At 43.8% G+C, this 21,076-nt stretch overlaps 1 protein-coding gene across 5 annotated transcripts in view; it reads right to left on the minus strand.

Annotated features, from left to right (window-relative positions):
* The window catches only part of FARP1 (FERM, ARH/RhoGEF and pleckstrin domain protein 1), a 337,576-nt gene that overhangs the window by 120,748 nt on the left and 195,752 nt on the right, over positions 1-21,076 (minus strand). For all 5 annotated transcript variants that reach the window (XM_034758230.1, XM_034758229.1, XM_034758231.1 and 2 more), the window contains exon 3: positions 10,116-10,220. In XM_034758230.1, coding sequence (XP_034614121.1) covers positions 10,116-10,220 — 105 coding nt within the window. The remainder of the gene's footprint in view (positions 1-10,115; positions 10,221-21,076) is intronic.

Consider the following 21,076-nt stretch of genomic DNA (forward strand, 5'->3'; position numbering starts at 1 on the left):
AGCATAGTAGTATTCTCCATTATACTATATGAATTATTTTTCCAGACTGCTTACATTCCCGCGGTTATCCACAAAGGGTTTTCTTCCTTCATATAATTAATTCTTCGTCACAAGGAGTTAGATACCTAATGTGCTGCCACCGTGCCTCATCCGTAGAAACAATATACATTCAGAAATAGAGGAAAACAGTATCTTCCACAGATTAAGGGGTATATTTCTCCCTCACTCATCCCAGATTTTACATAATTAAAGTGAAACTGTGTCACAGTGTCAGGGGCAGTCAATAAAGGGAAGTTCCTTACCTTATTGTAACTGGAGTTCTTTGAGATGTGTGGTCCCTATCTGTAGTCCCCTAGGGGGTACACATGTGCTCCATGCACCTGAGACTGGAGAATTCTTGCAAGCAGAGTCTGTTGGCCCATGTCTGTGCCCCAGCTCTCCTCATGCGCTGCATCGAGGGCATAAGGGGTGCGGCGCGGACTGACCGCTTCACCAGTTCCTTCTTTACTGCATATCAGATCACGATCTGAAGCAGAGGGGAAGAGGGTGGGTAGTGGAATGCAAGTAGAGACCACACATCTCGAAGAATTCCAGGTACAACAAGGTAAGTGACTTCTCTTTCTTCTGGTCCCTGAAAGTATTCTGTTGGTGGTGACTGACAACCAGTACTTAGAGAGGAGGAGGGTGTGAGGACGCAGGAGGTGTTCTGGACCAAGTAATGTCTCATGAATGTGTGGATGGAACTCCACATAGCTGCCTTGCAAATACAAATCAGAGGCATCTCTTGAAGTGATGCTACAGAGGCTGCCTGTGCCTTTATAGAGTGAGACTTTACCCCATGTGGGGGAGGAAGCTATACTAACTGATAGAATAGGATACAGCCAGAGATCCACATGGACATTCTCTGAGAGGATACTGCTTATCCTCATACGTGTTCTGCTAACAGTCTAGGTGATTTTCTGATCTGTTTCCTTCTCTGAAGTAAAATGTCAATGCTCATCTCACGTTGAGGGAATTAAGTCTCCCCGCCTCACTAGGGGGATGGGACTTCGGGAAAAATACAGGTAAGTAAATGGACTGGTTTGCGTGAAATTCTGAAACAGTTTTAGACATTTATTTTGGGGTGTAGTCATAGCAAGACTTTATCCTGATGAAATATAGTGTACGGTGGATCAACCATTAACACTCCAAGTTCACCTACCCTACTGGCAATGAGGAAGGCAACCTTAATTGACAGTGAGACATGGAACACACAGCTAACAGTTCAAAGAGTGGCTCAGAGAGTATGGAGAGCACTAAATTAAGATCCCAGTCAGGGGCTGGTTTCTTGACTGGCAGAAAGGATCTGATCATGCCCTTCAAAAACCTGGCTGTTACCAGGCAGGTAAAGATCAAGTAACTGTCCATTGGCAGACAATACGCACTAACTGCTGCCAGATGAAAGTGCACTGTGCTAAGAAAGAGGCCCACCACCTTGAGGGTAAGAAGATATTCCAAAATAGCTGAAATATCTTCTGTCTCTGTTGAGACAGAGAACTGCCTCCATTTGGACAGGCAGTATTTTCTAGTGGAGTCCTTCCTGCTACTGTTAATGATGACCTGTATGGCTTCAGAGCAGGAATGTTCTAGGCTTGCTGACAATCCAAATACCAAGCCAAAAAATGAAGAGCATGCGGTCTGGAATGCCTGATCCTGTCACTTTTGTGGGTCAGGAGATCTGCACAAGTCCGAATGCTGATACGTGGACAGGATGACACTTGAAGGAGTTGGAAACCAAAATTGTCTGGCTTTGGGTCAGCTGGGAGCAATGAGGATGGCTTGTGCCCTGTCTAGTCAAATTTCTGTAGAACTCGAGGTAATAAGCAGGATGGGAGGAAAGACATAACCAAAGTGATTGGTCCAAGGTAGGAGGAGTGCATTGGCCCTAGAGTACTGACCTTGGGCTTTCGCTGGAGCAGTTTATTTTCCACTTCCCAAGTGTAGGTTTCCCACTCAGTTAAGGTGTTTACTACAGAATCAGGTAACTCCCACTCAACCAGCCTCAGCAGGCATTTTGTCACTAGTCACGCCAGTGAATTCTGGGTGCCTAGGAGGTATACTGCAAATAGGTTGATGTCACACACACATTAAGGGGCTCTCCATCATGACAGAGGGGCCCTCACCTCAGAGGGAATTGTTACTATGGTATTCATGCTATGCTTGCTCAGAGCCAAGCTTACAGGCAACGAAGGTGGAGTCTGGCAAATGGTGTTACATAAATACAGGACACAATATGGTCCAAGAGAGTAAGGCACATCCAAACTGATGTTCAAGGGTTGTGTGTAACCAGGTCTATGAGAGCGCCTATGGCATGAATTCTGTCCCTGGGAAGATAGGGATTGAATTGATTGATTCCTTGATTGAAACCAATATTACTTCTATAAATTCTATGGTCCGTGTTGGAGACAAGGTAGATTTTTACATGTTTACACTGATTTCCAGGGATACTAAAAGGAGCAGTAACAAGCTTAATATTGAGACTTCCAGGCAAGACCTGCCAGTCAGAAGCCAGTTGTCCAAGTATGGGAAGATTGTGGTGTCGCCTTGTCTGAGCTAAGCTGCTACTTTTCAGAACACTTCTGTGAAGACTCTGGGAGTTGTAGCTATCCCACACAGGCACATTTTGTACTGACAGTGGTGGGGGCCCACCACAAACCTGAGAGATCGTCTGCAAGAGGGATGAATGTCCGCATGAAAGTATCTCTTTCATATTGAGAGCTGTAAATCGTGTGCCTTTTTTCTAAGGGTGGTATTATGGATGCCAACGTAAACATGCAGAATTTCAGCTTGCAAACAAGAACATTGTGTTGACACAGGGCAAGAACGGGTCTCCAGCCTCCTTTCTTCTTGGGAACTGAGAAATACTTTGAGTAGAACCCTTTTCCCTGATGTTGAGGGGATACCTGCTGTATTACTCTTCATTGGAGACTGTATCCTCCTGGTGAGGATCAGTCTCGACAACAAGGGAGACTGTGGGTCTGGCAGGATGAAGACATCGTCAGGAGTGGTATAAGTGACCATTACCTTTGGAGGTTGTGATCTGTCACTCCATGCCACTGGAGTCGTAGTAGGTGGTGGTTCCTTATGGAGCTGTGATAGTACTACTAGTGATTTTCTCTGACCTGATGATCTCCGATGGTACTGGTGGTCCCTGATCTTTCAGGTCTCGGTACTTTGGTTTAGATAGTACCACAGTCAATGTCAATTCAAAAGCTGGTACCGAAGAAGCCTTGTTCCTTTGTGTCTTCTGATTATGCCCATGTGACTTAGAATGATCTAAGTCTTTGTGGCCAAGCCGGAAGGCTTGCCTGACCTGGATGAGTCCGAGGAGGGATGTCTTTTCTTAGCGGGTCTAAGAGGGGATCAGCTTTTCTGTTTGCAAAAATACCCCTTACTCTCATGAGGGAGCACAGCCAGAGGGTCCTTCTCTCTGCCCGTCTCGGCTCTGGAGTCAGGCACAGAGCTAGTGGGCATGCACCTTGCCGACTCTGGCCAATGTACAGGTGGGGACTCCCTGGCCTGGTCAGACTGGAGTCTCATGTCAGCAGACCGGGTCATAAGCTGTCATTCCTAGTGGTTGGAATAGAAGTCAGACCTAGTGGTTGAAGTCTGAAAGCCAGAACCTAGGGTCACGACAGTGTCAGAACCAAGACAGAGTCTGAATGACAGAACCCAGAGTCAAGACAGAGTTGGAGTCAGAGCCGAGAGTCGGAATCAGATTGCCAGGAGTCAAGGAAGGCAGAAGCAGGGCTGGTTCTGAGGCAGGAGCAAGGCTGGGTCAGGATGGGAATAAGGCTGGGTGCAGGGCAGGATCTGGGCTGGAGCTGTGGAGGAGCAAAGCAGGAGCAGGGCTTGGAGACAGACGAGCACAGGGAAGCAGGGAGTCCGTGGTTGTGTGCATTGAGCAGCCAGTGAGCTACTGGTGCTGCTGGGCTTAAGCTGGCTGACTTCCTCAGCCAATGCGGCAGCGTGGTCCATCGGGCAGCCTAGCTGGCTCGTTATGGTGCCAGGAGGACTGAGCAGGCACAGCTGCAGGGCCTTACTCCTGACATCTCATTACCTGCTCCAGGTGGAGTTTTTGAAGTCGGCGCTCTCATGCCTACTGCATTTGGCTGGGGAAGGAGCATCTAACACCACACTTGGAGATATGCACCTGCCCAAGGCAGTAGAGATAGCACTGGTGGTCATCACTGAGTGAAAAGGAGCCGGGACAAGAAACAGTTTTTGAAGCCCAGAATCATGGGCATAAGCCAAATCCTGCACTGGGAGACTGTGAGGGTTCCCTGGGGTGAGGACTCTGAAATTAGCCAACCCTAACAACAAGGAAGAATAATTTAACTTTGAATATATAGATGAAGAGAAAGGAGAAGCTCTAGACATTGAAGGATTCTGATACAGGCCATGCAGCAGTAAGAACGAACTAGAGAGGCAGTTGATCCACACCACCCCTTATACGCTCAGTGTGGGGCAAAAGGAGAGCTGGGGCACAGGCACAGGCCAATAGATGTTGCCTACAAGCAATTCTCTGGTCTCAAGTGCATGTTGCCCCTGCATACCCTAAAGTGAAATAGGGGCCAGCACTCAAAGACGACTCAGTGTGCCATGGTAAGGGAAAACTGATAAGATCAATTGAAAGGTCTCCCCAGAGTGCCTCTGTAGGGAGCAGAGACAGAAACAGGATGCATCCCTCAGGAGAACACAAGCCAGCTCCTATTGCAAGGATCAGTGGCAATGCAAATCAAGACTATCACCTAGATTAGTCTAAAGAAATGTGGGCAGTGGGGGCTTCTGACATTAGTTGGAGAGCAGGAGCCTGGGAAACTCAGAGGACTGATTAGGAGACAATAATCCTGGTACTGGGGACACTGAATGGGGCATTTCTTCCTCAAGGAGACACCTGTGAAAATATTGAGAGGACTTCCCCATGATAGGGCAACAAACTCTAACACCAACCATTTGGATAAGGTTGGATGAGGGGTTCTGTCTGCACAGCAGTGTGAGGCAGACACACTACTCAAAGTCTGAGAGAAAGGATTTTACTCTCTAGCCATGTAGCATTTTCTCTCTTCTCTGTCCGAAGAGGCCACATCATTGGGCTTTGCAAAGTACTCAAATGCGGTATGTTATGCCATGTCATTTTATTTATTTTGATCTTATTACTCTCTATCTTAATACATCATATTTTTACTATTGTGTGAGTGTTTCACATAGACTAGCCCTGTGTAAAGTCTTTCTACCTCTAAGATGAGGTGGTCAACGAAAACAGGGTGTCTAGACCTGAAAACTTCACTCATACTCTAAGGGCTGTTCTACACTGGGGGGAGGGGAAATCGATCTAAGATACGCAACTTCAGCGAAGTATCTTAGTTCGACTTAACTGGCTGTCCTCACAGGGCAAGTCGACCGCAGCGGCTCCGTCGACTCCGCTTACTCCTCCTGCTGAGGTGGAGTACGGGCGTCGATTCGGGGATAGATTTATCGCGTCTAGACGAGAGGCGATAAATCGATCCCCGATAGATCAATTACTACCCACCGATCCGGCGGGTAGTGTAGATGTGGCCTCAGTCAAAAGGACATGGACAGAGGTGCAGTGTGTTGCAAAAGGCTACAGTGGGCAGCAAAACCAGGTAGAGGACAAACAACCAATGTGAGGTGGAGGGAGTTTGGGAGAAACATCTCAGCCCTCAGTTAATAAATACATGTCTAGAGTTATGGGAGGAATGGTGCACAGTCTTCAAAAGGGGTACGGACCAATCTGAAAGCCATAAAATTTGCCCCAGAGAGCAGATTAATCACATTGTCCTCTCAGGAAAATAACAACAATATATTTTTAATAAGAACACAAAAATTAAAGTTGACCTTGAGCAGTTTTTAATTAGGCAGCGCCTGGGACACCCTCAAAATATCCATATTATAGAATTATAGCCTCAGGAACCACACACACACACACACACACACACACACACACACTCACTCACTCACTCACTCTCAAATGCTTCTGTTAAAATTGTTCCCATTACTAATTATTTTCATAGTTATTACAGAGCCAAGCTAGCTCCTTGGAGGCACTATTGTCCTAAGGCCCTATTATTCAAGTACTTATATATTCACAAAAGTTTCCCTTTGAGATGAAATTTCTCATTCTCCTCCAGTTCAAAAGGTGACTCCCCCCACTTTTTTTATGGAAGGTGTGAAGAAAATCTATTTGGTCATTTGTTAGTTACTCAAGCATGGGAAAATGGTGTTTTTTACTTGCTAAAAATCTAGTTCTGACATTCTTTGGCATTCTGATAACTCAGAGTGTTTTGTCTCAGAAGTTACAACTTGGCATGTACACAATCCCTCAGTGAAGAATGCGTGCTTGCCAAGTTTGGAGGAAAAAGAAGACTGAGAAATAACCAAGTCACAAGAGTCTGGGCATTCCGCATTTTATCCAATAGCATATGATTCTGCGCAATTTGTTTTGGGCTAGAGCTAGACTGTAATCTAGTCCTGCATAAGACGAGTTGTATAGTGATGTCATTGGAGGATCTCTGTATCCAGAGTCCCAATTCCTTCCGCAGTTTCTCTTTGTCATAGGAGAGCAGATAGTTACTACAGAACTGTCCAAGGTGCAGCTTACTGGGGGACAGGAGCAAAAACAAGACTTCACTAATATGGCCAACACTATGCATTCAAAAACCGTGAGTCAGGCCCCTAAAATCATGAAGCAGGACAAAGAAGGAAATTAAAACAAAAATAACTCGGGGGGGTTCTTTTTATTTGACTTCTGGTTTTGCAGCATTTAGGGTTCATGGTTTTAAGCTTTTTGCTGCAACTCTGAGGGACAGAAACATTTTCTTAAATGAAAGCTGAGATTCACAAGTAATAATCTGATGCCAACAGCTGTAGATTTGAGGAAAACATCAAATATCAGACTTCTGATAAAATGGAAGAGTTAGCAACGGTGCTTCTCTTGCCAGGGAGAGGTTCAGCTCTGCAGAGTCTGTTCACACCCCAATGTGTGAAGCAGTGATCCATGCAATGTCATCTTTACTCAAGGGTGAAAGTAACTTAAAGAACATACCGGTATGCCGGAGTCCTGAGCGGGGGCATGGCCTCACCCGGAAGAGGCGGGGCCTCAACAGGAAGAGGCGGGGCCTTTAGATCACCCCAGAGCTACCAGCTGCAGAGGCGGCTCGTAGCCCTGGGGCTCAGGGGCGAATTAAAGGGCCCGGGGCTCTGGCCGCTGCGGAGCTCTGGGCCCTTTAAATCACCTCAGGAGCCCAGCTGCCGGAGCTCTGGTGGCACTTTAAAGGGCCCAGGGATCCCCGCAGCGGCTGGCGCCCTGGGCCCTTTAAATCACCGCGGCGGAAGCCGGTCCAGTCCGGCATGGCGTACTGGCTCTTGCCAGTACGACGTACCGGACCGGACTGGACTGGCTTACTTTCACCTCAGTCTTTACTCGTGTATGCAACCATGTTAGGACAAGTGACAGTCTTGCCTTCTACAAACATATCATGCTATAGCTTGCCAGGCATACAAACACACAAGTATTTGTGATCTGGAACTCTACACATTGCAGTAAGTAGACCTGTGTTTGAATATACGATCTCATCTGCATGTGAAAATATCCAAACAAACGCTCAGGCATTTATTTTTATCTTATATTACACACTATTTGAAAAAGCAATGAATCATATTCAAATAAATGTAAATGTAGTGTATACACTCACTTTTTTAAAAGCAAAGCAATTAAATGCAAATTCTATGTTATGCATGATGTAAAATTCTACATAGTAGATGAATTCTGTGGGGGGAAAATCTTAAGAAATTAAAAGTTATGGTTCAAAAGCAACTTCAACTCGTTCACCTTGCACATAGATATTAGGGCTTATACGTAAACAGTCCTCACAGTTCTATAAATAACTACCATATATACTCGTTCATAAGCCACATTTTTTAGTAAAAAAGGGAAGCACCAGAGAAGCGGTTCGGCTTATGAACGGGTACAGAGAGGCAGAGGGGGGACATGGCCCCTCCCCCAACAGAGGGAGCAAGGAGAGGCAGCACAGCCAGCAGAGCCAGAAGGGAAGAGGCAGGGCCAGAGTCTCTCCACTTCTGGCCACGCTGCTCTTCCCCCAGCCTCCGAAGCAGCTACAGCTCGTGGGCTTGCAGGCTGCAGCCGTGCCGCTCGGCCCCACCCCCAGAGCAGGCTGTGGCCGCGCTGCCTGAGCATGCTGCAGCAGCGCCGCCCGGCCCAGCCCACTGGAACATGATGTGGCCACGCTGCCCAGTCTGGCCCGCCGGAGCAGGCTGCAGCCGCGCTGCCCAGTCTGCCAGAGCAGCTCCAGCCAGGCCAGAGACATCTTCCTGTGGCCCTCCCCAGATAATGTGGGAAGGGATAGGATGGGGAGAGTGCGGGGGTCCTGGCCCAGGGGTGGGGTCATGTGGGGAATGGTCATAGGGGTTACTCCCCTGACTCCCAGCTTCTCCCCTCCAAAAAATTTCCCCACCAGTTGCTGTCCCGGCCTGTCAGGGTAAACAGCTGGCGCGTCAGGACCCTTTGTTTACTTAGGTTTACCTCCGTGCCTGCGGACCCTCGAGGTAAACAAACCATCTCGGCCCACCAGCAGCTTATCCTGATGGCCTGGGAGCCAAAGTTTGCTGACCCCTGAATTATAGGGTCGGCTTATGAACGGGTTATAAAAAAATCTTTCCATTTTTACTTATCCATCTTGGGGGAGTCGGCTTATAAATGAACCAGCTTATGATCGACTATATATATATAGTACATACATACACACATATATATACACACACACACACATACACACACACACGAGGCCAAATGCTGTCAGGACTATAACTTTTATGTTTGCAACTTTACAAACAGAAAAGTCAAAAATCTGAATATTTCTTTAGCATAACTGTATAGCTATATAGTCCACTGTGACATTATTGCACAACTATGTTCATACATTGTTTTTAACTACTGTCAATAAGAGTTACCAAAATGTTAGCTGAGGATGTATGGAAGATTGTGAAATTACTTGTTAAAATTAATGTTTCAAGTAAATCCAAAGTAAGGCCTGTGATTTATTGCTTTTTAAAATTAACTTTATATTACTGTCCACTTTTCTATTCTGTTCTCAGTAATCATTAGCCCAGAACTATGTAATTATTAATTTCGATTCTCTTGCATAAAAAATTGCACAAAACAATGGAAGCAGATTACTCTAGTGACAGATAAACCCTCTTTTCCCCCCTAAATGAAAAACTATTGCCCCCTTCAGGCAGGAAGTTAAAATAACTGCCCCTAATATATATTCTTTAGGCTGTCTAGTGTATTGGGGTAGAATTCACCGTATGCACAAAACAAAGTATACACAAGAATGCAATGCCCACAGCATCCGACTAACTGGAACACAATTCAGTAGGCCACAGTAATGCATTAAGATTTAAAGCAAAATGGAATTTTAAAAATGAAAACTGATGTGTATCTATTAACACTCTCGCAATCTCTTCCTCCCACTCTATGATATAATGATACATTATTTGACTGCAGCAGGCATTTATCATCAGAGACAAAGGTGTCATACCCAGCACACCTGTCCTGTATTACAGAACTCCCTGAATAGGATTTTTATCACTGACTAAAAGGAAAAAAACCCCAGCAAAGTATAATAAACAAAAAACAGTGACTTGTTTTTATTGCCCTTTGGACAGAAAAGGTGCCTTTTATTGAACTGTGTCATAATATTGGTGACTTTTTCCCATCTACCGGGCAAGATTTTACCATTATCACAGTCCAAACCAATCAAGAATTAAAATGGTATTTAGTCTCCATGCCAACAGTTACTATGGTTACACCACCACTCCTACATTCAATATGGATAAGTGAGGAACAGGGTTTGAGATGAGTTTTTAAACACAGTTCCATATCATCACCATTGAGCAAAACCCACTGAAACCGTCAATAAAACTACATTTAAAAATGTTTTTTTCTGAATGTGCGGTAGGTGGGGAGGAAGGGACTGTAATATACATAAAATGTGAAGATGAAAATAAGTAAGAAATGAATCTCATTCACATACCATGATCTTTTTATGATCCGGAAACTCAAGGCCAAAATAATCACCTTCAACAAGGTTCAGGTGGTTGCAAACGGCATCCAACAAAACTTTCCCCGGAGCTCTTTGCTGGAAATAGAAACAACAAAAGGTTACACACTTTTCGTTAACAAGAGTAGCTTTATTAGCAAACAATAAAATGTTAATGCTGAGCAATACAGAACAAGCTATATTTTCTAAGTAACTTACAAAATATTAGCCAACTAATGTCCTGATCATCCCTTTGATGAAAGCAACAATTATTCTACTAGTTTTAAACAGATTAAGAATATCATTATATCCTTGAATATCTGTATCTCTTTGACTGGTACTTGAGATTTTTATAATTCAAATAAAAATAAACTGTGATTTTCCTAATTTTTTTTTTTTTAAGAAAAAAATTAAAATAGAGGTAGGGAAAAGATGCATATTCATGCTTTGTTTCCATACCATCCTTTACACACTAAATTCCTCATCCATAAGGGCACTAACCTCTCCTCAGGACATACGAAATAAGCCAGTTAAAATTTGCTTGAAGGGTAGATGAGGTTAGTTGGCGATTTATTTACAAAAAACGTAGATGTTTGATTGTATCCCTCTTTCCCTCCCCCTTCAAAAGTAAATTAGGTCTGGCCTACACTAGAAAATTAGCGTGGCTTAACTACCTCAGCCAGGGGCATGAAAAACCCACACAACCAGGCAGCATAATTAAGTCAACCTAAGTCCCTGTCTGGTGGCAGGTTTCAGAAAGGTAGCTGTGTTAGTCTGTATCAACAAAAACGAGATGTCCTTGTGGCACCTTAGAGACTAACAAATTTATTTGGGCATAAGCTTTCGTGGGCTAAAACCCACTTCATCAGATGCATGGAGTGAAAAATACAGTAGGCAGATATAAATACACAGCACATGAAAAGATGGGAGTTGCCTTACCAAGTGGGTGGTCAGTGCTAAGGAGGCCAATTCAAACAGGGTGGATGTAGCCTATTCCCAACAGTTGACAAGAAGGGGTGAATATCAACAGTGGGAAAATTACTTTTTGTAGTGTCCAGTAGGAGAGCACTTCAATCTCCCTGGACACTCAATAACAGACTTAAAAGTGGCCATTCTTCAACAAAAAAACTTCAAAAACAGACTTCAATGACTAACTACAGAACTGGAATTAATTTGCAAACTTGACACCATCAAATTAGGCCTGCATAAAGACTGGGAGTGGATAGGTCACTACAAAAAGTGACCCTTTGTTGAACTCACACCTTCTTGTCAACTGCATCCACCTGCCTACTGTATTTTTCACTCAATGCATCTGATGAAGTGGGTTTTAGCCCACAAAAGCTTATGCCCAAATAAATGCCCATATAGACGAGCCCTAACTAACTATAGGCCCCCAATCATCATTGAGGTTTCTATATATTTTACTCTCATATAACATTAAATAATTTAAAGAAACTCCAGTGAATAATTCATTTTACAGTTTAACTACTTCTCTTCTAGAAATAAACACATTTTTATTAATTACCTAAATAAACTGATGAAAACTGTTGACTACAGAAAATTTACTATCAACACACTAGTTAGCCCATATCCAGAGCAAAGATTATGATCCACCTTTGCAGTTGTGAATGCATCAAATGTTATCAAAAAGTGAGTTACCAAAAACAAATAATAAAATAGATCTCCAGGAGGAGTGAATTCTATACTAGAGAAATTAAAATAATTTCCTTAATGTACAAAAGGCTTAAGCTATCACCAAAGCAAAAGCTCTATCACCTGCAGACACAAGATGCATGTAGAATTCTTAAAAAGTGACTGGTTTTAGAACACAGATTGAAGAGAAGTGCCAATTCATTCAAATTCATCTCTGTGTAAACCCATTTAGCAGGTTTCTGTTTAAATACTCAGATTGCTTCTAACTGGTTTCTAGCTGGTTTACAGCTCCAGAAAGCTAAAATCACCTTATATTGTTTTATTAAACCACTTTTTATGGTCATCAACAACAAACAATTATCATACAAACATCACTCAAGACAATACACCAGAAAGAATAAGTGTAAAAAGTGTTACTGAAGTTTGACACATTTGGTAAAACACTGCCAACATGACGTAACATATCAAGTAATAATCCTACAAAAACTCATCCCATACATAACCAAAATAAAGTGGTGTTGAGAGGGAAGGAAAGAGGCATAGGTGTGAAAAGAGGAAGTTTGTTCTAGCCAATGAGTATTTGGTCAGATGTGAGTCACAACACAAATCTATACTTTAGAGTATTATATCTGAATACACTCAATTCACATACTCACACATTCTAAAACAGAAACACTCAACAATCACTATTCAAACAACTTTAAACTTTATTTATGCTACAAAACATTCACAATAACTATAAAAATCTAAACACTTTTCAGCACCGCCGACATTCCCCCTGGTAAGAGTAGTATAAAGACATAGCCAGAACGCAATCTTCTCTTAATGAACAAAATTCCAGGGACCTCTAATTAGATAAATATCATTGGAGACAATGGAACAGTAGGAATGTTACTGAAATACAACTCTTACACCAAATTATGTCTGTTGTATTAAAACAAGAATTGCATATGCATATGGAGGCTTTGTTCAAATTGTGGCCCTGGGTCTTTTTCCCAGATTAATCTAAGATTTGCCCAGCTTGCACAAGGCTGCTTATTAAGAATGGATGACTGCCCACTGAGACGTCAAAGGACATTGCTTTCACCTAACTAACCAGAGAACGGGAATCAAGACTTCTCAGACCTATTATATTATGCATATTTACAAGTATTTTTATAATACCCAATGACAATGTGTGTCTGACTATCAGATCAATCAAACTAAACAAATCCACGGTACGCACACATCTTGAATAATTCTGGTCACCTCATCTCAAAAAAAGATACATTACAATTGGCAAAGAATGATTACAGATATGGAACAACTTCCATATGAGGAGAGATTAAAAAGACTGGGACTGTTCAGCTTAGAAATAGACAACTAAAGGGGGGATACGATAGTAGTCTATATAATCATTAATGGCGTGGAGAAAGTGAATAGGGAAGTGTTGAATACCCCTACACAAGAAGTAGGGATCACCCAATGAAATTAACAGGCTGCAGGTTTAAAAGCATCAGACAGTACTTCTTCACACAATGCACAGTCAACCTGTGGAACTCATTACCAGGGGATGTTGTGAAGGAATAACTGGGCTGAAAAAAAGAATTAGATGAATGTGCCATCCTCCATTAATTTAATGGTTATTAGCCAAGATAGTCAGGGATGCAACCCCATGCTCTGGGTGTCCCTAAACCTCCAAATGCTTATGTTCTAAACTTTAATAATTTATCCTAGTAAAGCAGGCATCTGTGGGAAGGTCAGGATTTATGACAGCCGCAAAGAGACAAGGCACAACCCCCCTGCACTGTTCACACAGAGTGAGACAGACACAGCAAAGCAGGCATGTCTGACCTCAGACAATGATTAAAAGCAGTTGTGTGTTTTCATGTAATTTATTTCTAATATGTCCTCATATGCATTTAGACAGCTCTAAAGCCAAGTAACTGCATTTGTCACTCTGCATTTTCTATATTGTGTGGCTTATACAACATGCAGTGTTTCTTTTTCAAGTATCTGTAAATAAAAACATTATTTTAAAGCTCTTCTCAATTTTAATCTGTCTGAATCAAGAGGAAGCCTGGCATCTATTCAGTTGGAGATATTGTATGTGTAAAATTACAATCTGTCAAGATTCAGTGTCTATGGTATTCCTGGTCTTCCTAGAATAGCAGAGGGGGAGCAAAGGTGAAAAATTCAAAAACATATGAACTTAGCAAGTGGCTAGTTCTAGAGATGTTAGTTTAGGACAGACTAAGGCTGGTGACTCCATGATAGCCTTGCTTGACATGGAACCCAAAGAGCAGTAATTAAGATCACAATAAATATGATCTGATAGAGAAATATGTAATATTCTGGGGAACGTTCAAGAATGAACACACTGCACCTATGATACTATTTGCATTAAAATCATTTAGTCTCACTGGCATTATATGCATGGCTTATGCTACTTTGCATGTTTTCTTCTAAACAGAAACTGGCAGGCATCTTCCGTTTGGCAGTGTGGTCCAGTGGAGAGGGCACTGGAATGGAGGTCAGGAAACCTAGGTTCTATTTCTGGTTCTGACACTGACCTACTCTTGGACCTCTTGGTGTCTCTTTCCCTTCCTGCCTATTTAGACTGTAAGCTCTTCAGAGCAGGGAATATCTCACTCCATTTTTGTACAGTGAGTAACACAATGAGGCCCTGATCTCAGTCAGAGCATCTAGTTGCTACTATAATACAAACAGACATCATCATATATTTGAATATGTAAGAAAACAACCAGAAAAAGCTAATTTTATTGCAACACATTGAAAAATTGTTGGTATATAGTATTATACAACTTAAAGATTATCTGAGTATAAATAAAAAAAACTAATAAAATTCAGTTGTTTTCTGACGTTATTATAGCATAATTAAATATTATGGTAGTATCGAAAGGAATCAGTCAGACTCAAGGCCTGGTGTTTCAAGAGCTGTACAGGAAAGACATGGTCCATGTTCAAACGAGCCTCCAATCTAACTTAAGACAAGACTCAAATTGGTGCAGCCAAGAGAGAAAGAAAAAAAAGGGAAAGTTGGAGAGAGGCTGAAGATGACAATGACAGGAACATGTGGTCAAATAGACCAGCTATGTGCACAAATTGACTCCTAGTCTTACATGTATTTGTTTTAAATTATGAGATATAAATATATGAATAAATAAAATAGACATCCTCTAGCCCCACTAGTTTATAAGTAGGCATTATCACCGGGAAATTTTCTAGTGGCATCACAGGAGAAGCATGCCATGGGGTAGGGGTGGGAGGATTTCAGAGAGGACGGTGTACTGGCCTTACAGACTAGTTTTTCCAGGAGAGCATTTCATGTAATGAGGAAGAAAACACGAAGATGCTTGGGGAATGAGTGGACAGGGGATCAGTCAAGATTGGCATCATTGGCAGAGCAGAAGAGTGACAAGAGAAGTGAAAGCAGGGAGGGGCAGAGTTGTGAAGAGCCTGGAAGGCAGGACAAGAAGCTTGGATTTTATGGAATGGAGAAGGGGGAGCCAGTGGAGTAACTCATACTGAGGGTGATACGGTCATAATGTTGGACAAGGAATTAGTAGTAGCTGCATTGTGAATGGACTTGACAACGATAATGTGCATGTCAGGCAGGCCCCAGAGTAGTCAGGACAGGCTATAATGGCAGCCTGGGCACAGTTTTAGCTGTGTGGATGGAGTGAAGACCTGATATTAGAAATGCTTTGGAGAAGTGAGTAGCAAAATTCAGATGCTGACTGGGTATGTGGCACAAGGGGGAAGGAGGAAGCCAGAATGATACAGTATCTAGGTTCCAGGCCTGAATGGCTGGGATGATAGTGGTATTGTCAACACTCACAAACAAAGGGGGAAGGGGGGGGGAATCAAGGAGTTTAGTTTAACTGGGTTAAGTTTAAGCCAATGGTGAGATGAATCTGAGGAGATGTCAGAGACAGACTAGGGTGTGGATTGGATGGAGGGAGACAAATCAGGAGGGGAGAAGTAGATTTGTGGGTGTTGGCATAGAGATGGCAGCTGAAGCTTTGTGAAAGGATAAGAAGACACAACCAGAGAAGTAGGAGGAGACCCAGGAGAGGACGGAGTGGTGAAAGTCAAGATATCAAGGAGAATGTGTGCTTAACATGCCATAAGCAATTGAGATCAAGAAAAAAGAAGAAGCAGTAGATGGTGGAGATCTGCCATAAAGATGTTCATTTGAGGCTTGGTAAGACCACTTTCAATAGAGATGAGCGGTCAGAAGCCAGACAGAGATGGAGGTGGCAACAGATGTAGAAGATGCACTTGATGATCTTGGAGGCAGAGGCGAGAAATGAGCTGAGTATAGGCAAATGGGGTCATGGGTCATTTACTTCTGGGGGGAGGGATTAGATGAGGGGACACCATAGCATGCTTCTGTTGTAAGCTGGAGTGAAAAGAGTAAGAAGCTAAGGAGAAAGGTGAATAAGGGAGTGGAAGGCAGGGGAAATCATGAGGTAGGCAGGAGTCACTGCAAAAAGAGGATAGAAACTTCAATGTAGATGACATGGAGAAGGAGGGGAGCATGACGGGGAAAGAAAAAAGGGGCAAGTCATGCTGGATTTTGTTGACCTTTCTGAAAAAGTCAGCAAGATCCTATGTGGAAATAGAGGAGGGCACAGGAGCTGGGAGGGAATCCAAGTTGTCACCTTACCGGCTGAGACTGTGGGCATGGAGTCAACGTGACTGGAGAAGAAGACCTGTTTGACTGGCAAGATGGCAGAAGTGAAGGAAGAGAAAACAATTTTATATTGGAGGAAGTTCATGTGTGCTGGGACTTTCTACTGAGGTGTTCAGAAATGCAGGAACGTTGGATGAAGTGGGTGAACCCGAGATGTGGTTTTGGTGGGACAGAAGGAGTGGAGAGTAGTAGAGAATAGGGGGAGTCAGTGATGGCATTGACAGAAGAGGAAGGAGGGGATTGAAAACAGAAGAGAAGTCATAGCCACTAATGGACCGGAGGTTACGGTAGGGCAGGGTGTCAAGGTGGTGGCCAGAGAAAGGGAACTTTGTGGTGGAAAGATGAGAGAGAAAATATTTAATGGTGACAACATCAAGAGGACATTGTGCTGAGAGGGTGAACTGACACACCACTGCAGATCAAATGGGGAAGAGGAGGCAGAGGCTAAGAAGGCGAGTGGAAAATCAATCTGGAAGTTGACATCACCAAGGAAAAGGTATGAGAGGAAGAAGGAAAAACCTCACAGACCAGCAGCTCCTTTAACAACTCTCACACAAAAATTCCTAACTTGGATAGCAGTTACGTAATGGGACCATAGAATGCTTATTGCTCTTTTTCTGGTGGCTTTTACGTGACACTCAAATGACATTTCAATTTTACTTCAGTGAAAACAAGCTCACTAATTTCAAGCTATACATCCTTAGCATTTAATGCATTTGAATTGACCTCTCTTAGCTCTGTGCAATTACATTGTAAAAGATGCTTTACATTTTTAGGGAATGTCAGCCCACTGAACACTGAATTACGATTAATATGCATAATCACACTTAGCTGCAAGCTATGAAGGTACTGAATCAAAGTTACTTGCATTACATTGCACATTCACCATTCTTTGCTGGTTATTTCCATTTTACACAATTCACCCTTATTTTATATTTTTTACTTAGGGTAAGGGTATTTATGCTTTCTTCAGTGGGGAAATGCTTTAATTCCCTAATAAGTCTTTAACCTTAAAGAATTCCCAATGAATAAACAGATGATGCAAGCAGGACCAACGAAAGCTTCCTAAAAGTGCAGGGGGGGCACTGGTGCCCAAACCATGGCCTCGCTCCCCCATGCCACCTAGGGTTTCCAGGCATCTGGTTTTTGACCAGAACGTCTGGTTGAAAAGGGACCGTGGTGGCTCCAGTCGACACCACCGAATGGGCCATTAAAAATCCAGTCAGCGGCGCAGCAGGGGCCCGGGGCTAAGACAAGCTCCTCGCCTGCCCTTGCTTCATGCAGCTTCCAGGTCCCTGCAGCTCCTAGGCGCTGGGATAGCCAGGGACTGGGAGGCTCTACGTGCTGCTCCCGCCCCGATTGCCGGCTCTGCAGCACTTATTGGCCGGGAATTACAACCAATGGGAGCTGCAGGGGGGCAGCGCCTGCAGGTGCAGATGCAGAGTGCACCGCGCAGTGCTGCCTGGCCACCCATGTGCCTAGAGGCTGCAGGGACCTGGCAACCGCTTCCTCAGAGCCATGGTAAGCACTGCCAGGACCCTGCATCCTCACCTCCTGCCCCAGTCAGCCTGGAGTCCCCTCCTGCGCCCCAAACCTCTCACCCCAGAGCCCACAACCCCAGCTGGAGCCCTCACCCCCTCCCGCACCCCAACCCCCTGATGTGCCCCAAACCCCTCATCCCCAGCCAGAGCCCTCACTGCCCCACACTCTAACCCAGTCTGGAGTCCCCTCCTGCACCCCAAAACCCTCATCCCTGGCCCCACCCCAGAGCCCACACCCCCAGCTGAAGCCCACCCCTCCTGCACCCCAACTCCCTGCCCCAGCCCTGAGCCCCCTCCTTCACCCCAAACTCCTCACCGTCAGCCCCACCCCAGAGTCTGCACCCCCAGCCCAAACCTATGCCTCCTCCTACACCCCAATCCCCTGCCCCAGCCTGGGGAAAGTGAGTGAGGGTGGAGGAGAGCGAGTGACAGAGGGAGGGTGATGGAGTGAGGGGGTGGGGCCTCAGGGAAGGGGCGGAGCCTCAGGGAAGGGGCAGGGCATGGATATTCGGTTTTGTGTGATTAGCAAGTTGGCAACTCTAGTGCTGCCCCTTCTCCCCGCCCTTGCATCACACCTTCCCGCGCAGGAGGCCCCGCTCCTGCATTGCTTCTTCCTCCCAAGACCCGCCCCCGCTCGCTGCTCTCCGCCCCTCCCCTCTTTCACTCACTCGTACAGCGGTATAAAGTGACAGAACATAGGCATAGGCCCCTGACACCCCTGTTCCAGTGGACCTGGGTGTAGAAAAAAGCCACAAGAGATTATTTGGTGGATGGTGACCATGCCTTAGAGAGAGACTGAAGGAGATCCATCTGTTTAGCTTATCAAAAAGAAGATTGAGGGGAGTTGATCATGTAGAGAAAATACTGGCTTTTAAGAGAAAGGCATGACAAGAACCAATCGTTGGAAGCTGAAGCTAGACAAATTTACGTTAGAAATTAGGCATGAAGTTCCAACAGTAAGGGTGATTAACCCCTGGAACAAACTACCCAGGGCTGTCATGTGTCCTCCTGGAAGATATGCTTTAATCAAACACAAATTATTGTGTTCAATAAAGGGGAACCTGGGTGCAATACAAGAGATCAAACCAGATGATCTAATGATAACTTCTGGCATTAAACTCTATGAATCTATCATCCCTCCCTTTATCTGAGCAGTAATTGTCCAGAACATTCCTGTGGCAGGATCTCTAATGGAAGTTGTGGAGAAAAGTGTTTAGTAATGTTTACAAAGCCAGTGTTTTCTGAGGCTTTTTTTTTTTTTTTTTTTTGGAAGGGGGAAGCAGGATTGGTTAAATTGATTTTAATTCTTTATTTCCATGGAGCATAGCCACTTCACTACCCCAGCTACCAATAACTATCTCCATACAGTCAACAATTTGCTATTTAAGGAATTTTTATCCACCAAACTAAACTAATCTCAGATCAAACAGATTTTTGCACTGCAAATTCTTCTAAGGTTACTGAATATCTTGATCTTCAGTTAAACATTCCTAAGAAACGTTTGGAAGACTGAAATTCAGTTAGTCTCTTGAGCACAGATAAGGAGCTACTTTCTGCCATTAGTGCAGGGGACTGGACTAGAGGACCTTTTGAGGTCCCTTACAGCAGACATGCCAAACCCATGAAAAAAATGCAGAAATTGGGCTTGTTTTTGGCTTAAGTGGCTTGAGAGTTGCTTGTTGGATAGTTTTTGGATTGGAGCTTGTTGCTTTTTTTTATCATCTGCTCCTGGCAAGCAGGGGCGGGGCAGGGGTGTGTCAAGCAGGGGGAAAGAGTCAGGGGTGCACAGCGGGCCCACCACAGTCCCAGACTGCACGCCAGGGGGATGTAGTCACATAGAGTGTTGGGGTTCTTAGGGATTGGTTTGTTTTGGCCTTCTTTTTAAATGGGATTAGCTTGATTTTTGGCTTATTGTGAAAGTTGGGGTGCTTATTTACCATGTGAAAGATGGCAACTGTGCCCTTCCAGTACTACAATTCTATGACTTTGCATGATTTGCCCACAGGGAATGGGCTTGATTTAATCTCTGGATAACACATGGTACCAAGCTGTGGTGGGTACTTTGCAGTCAAGTGTAAAAAAAAAAAGTCCCAGCTCTGAAGATTATCTAAATAGACAATTTATAAACAAAGGAAATAAGACTGGATGCAGCAACAAACAAGTAATTAATGGGGAGCACCCATTCTGTTAACTCCATGTTTTGTATTTAAAACTGTTAATGCTCAGAGAAGATAGATGATCAAAAGGTCTCATAAAAGAGCTCGGCTTTCAGGAGGAGCTTGAGGGAGAAAAGGGTTGGGAGACATGGCAACAGTGTCAGGAAATCGGGGGTGTTCCATGCCAGAAAGCCATTGGGAGACAGAGTAGGAGAACAGATGGTTTCATTGATTTGACTCAAACTATTATCTTTCCCTTGCATATATTTTATGGAGGTTTGGTATATCCTATTAGCACTACAGGTAACTGTCACTCCTCTGGAGAGGGTCACCACAAGGTCCGTGCATCACTTACGTCCCATTTAAGGTCTCAGGATGAAATCCTGGACTCCTCACTCGGTGAGCTTAAGTGGTACATAGGCTTTGTGCTGACCATCTGAACAGGGACGAGCTTCACCACAGTGAGCAGTATCATTTCAAAAACATTTTTCTCCATGGTCTGGCACTAAAAATTATAATAATAATACAGCATCCTTTGAAGCATGAACTCTCTCCCAGTTATCAAGGTGGTAAAATATCTACATATTTATTGCACTGGAAAAGAAACAAGTATTTGTGATAAGTAAACAGTACAACAAATAACCTCAGTAATGAGATTAAACAATAGGGATTTTATGTAAATACCTAAGCAAAACTCTACACTTCAAATGAAAGCTTAAACTACGTTTAGAGGAGAACAATGCTAGCAACCTATGAAGACAAATGTCATATGCCTATTTGTTCTCTCTCCTAGAATAAAATTAAATAGCTATTTTATATTTTGCAATTTATTGCTTCAAGGGTAAAATTTTCAAAAGCACTCAGTGTTAGCATAACTCTGCTCCACTGAAGTCAAGGGGGAATTTT

This window comes from Trachemys scripta, chromosome 1 (assembly GCF_013100865.1).
Source record: "Trachemys scripta elegans isolate TJP31775 chromosome 1, CAS_Tse_1.0, whole genome shotgun sequence".
NCBI classification, from domain to species: domain Eukaryota; kingdom Metazoa; phylum Chordata; order Testudines; family Emydidae; genus Trachemys; species Trachemys scripta.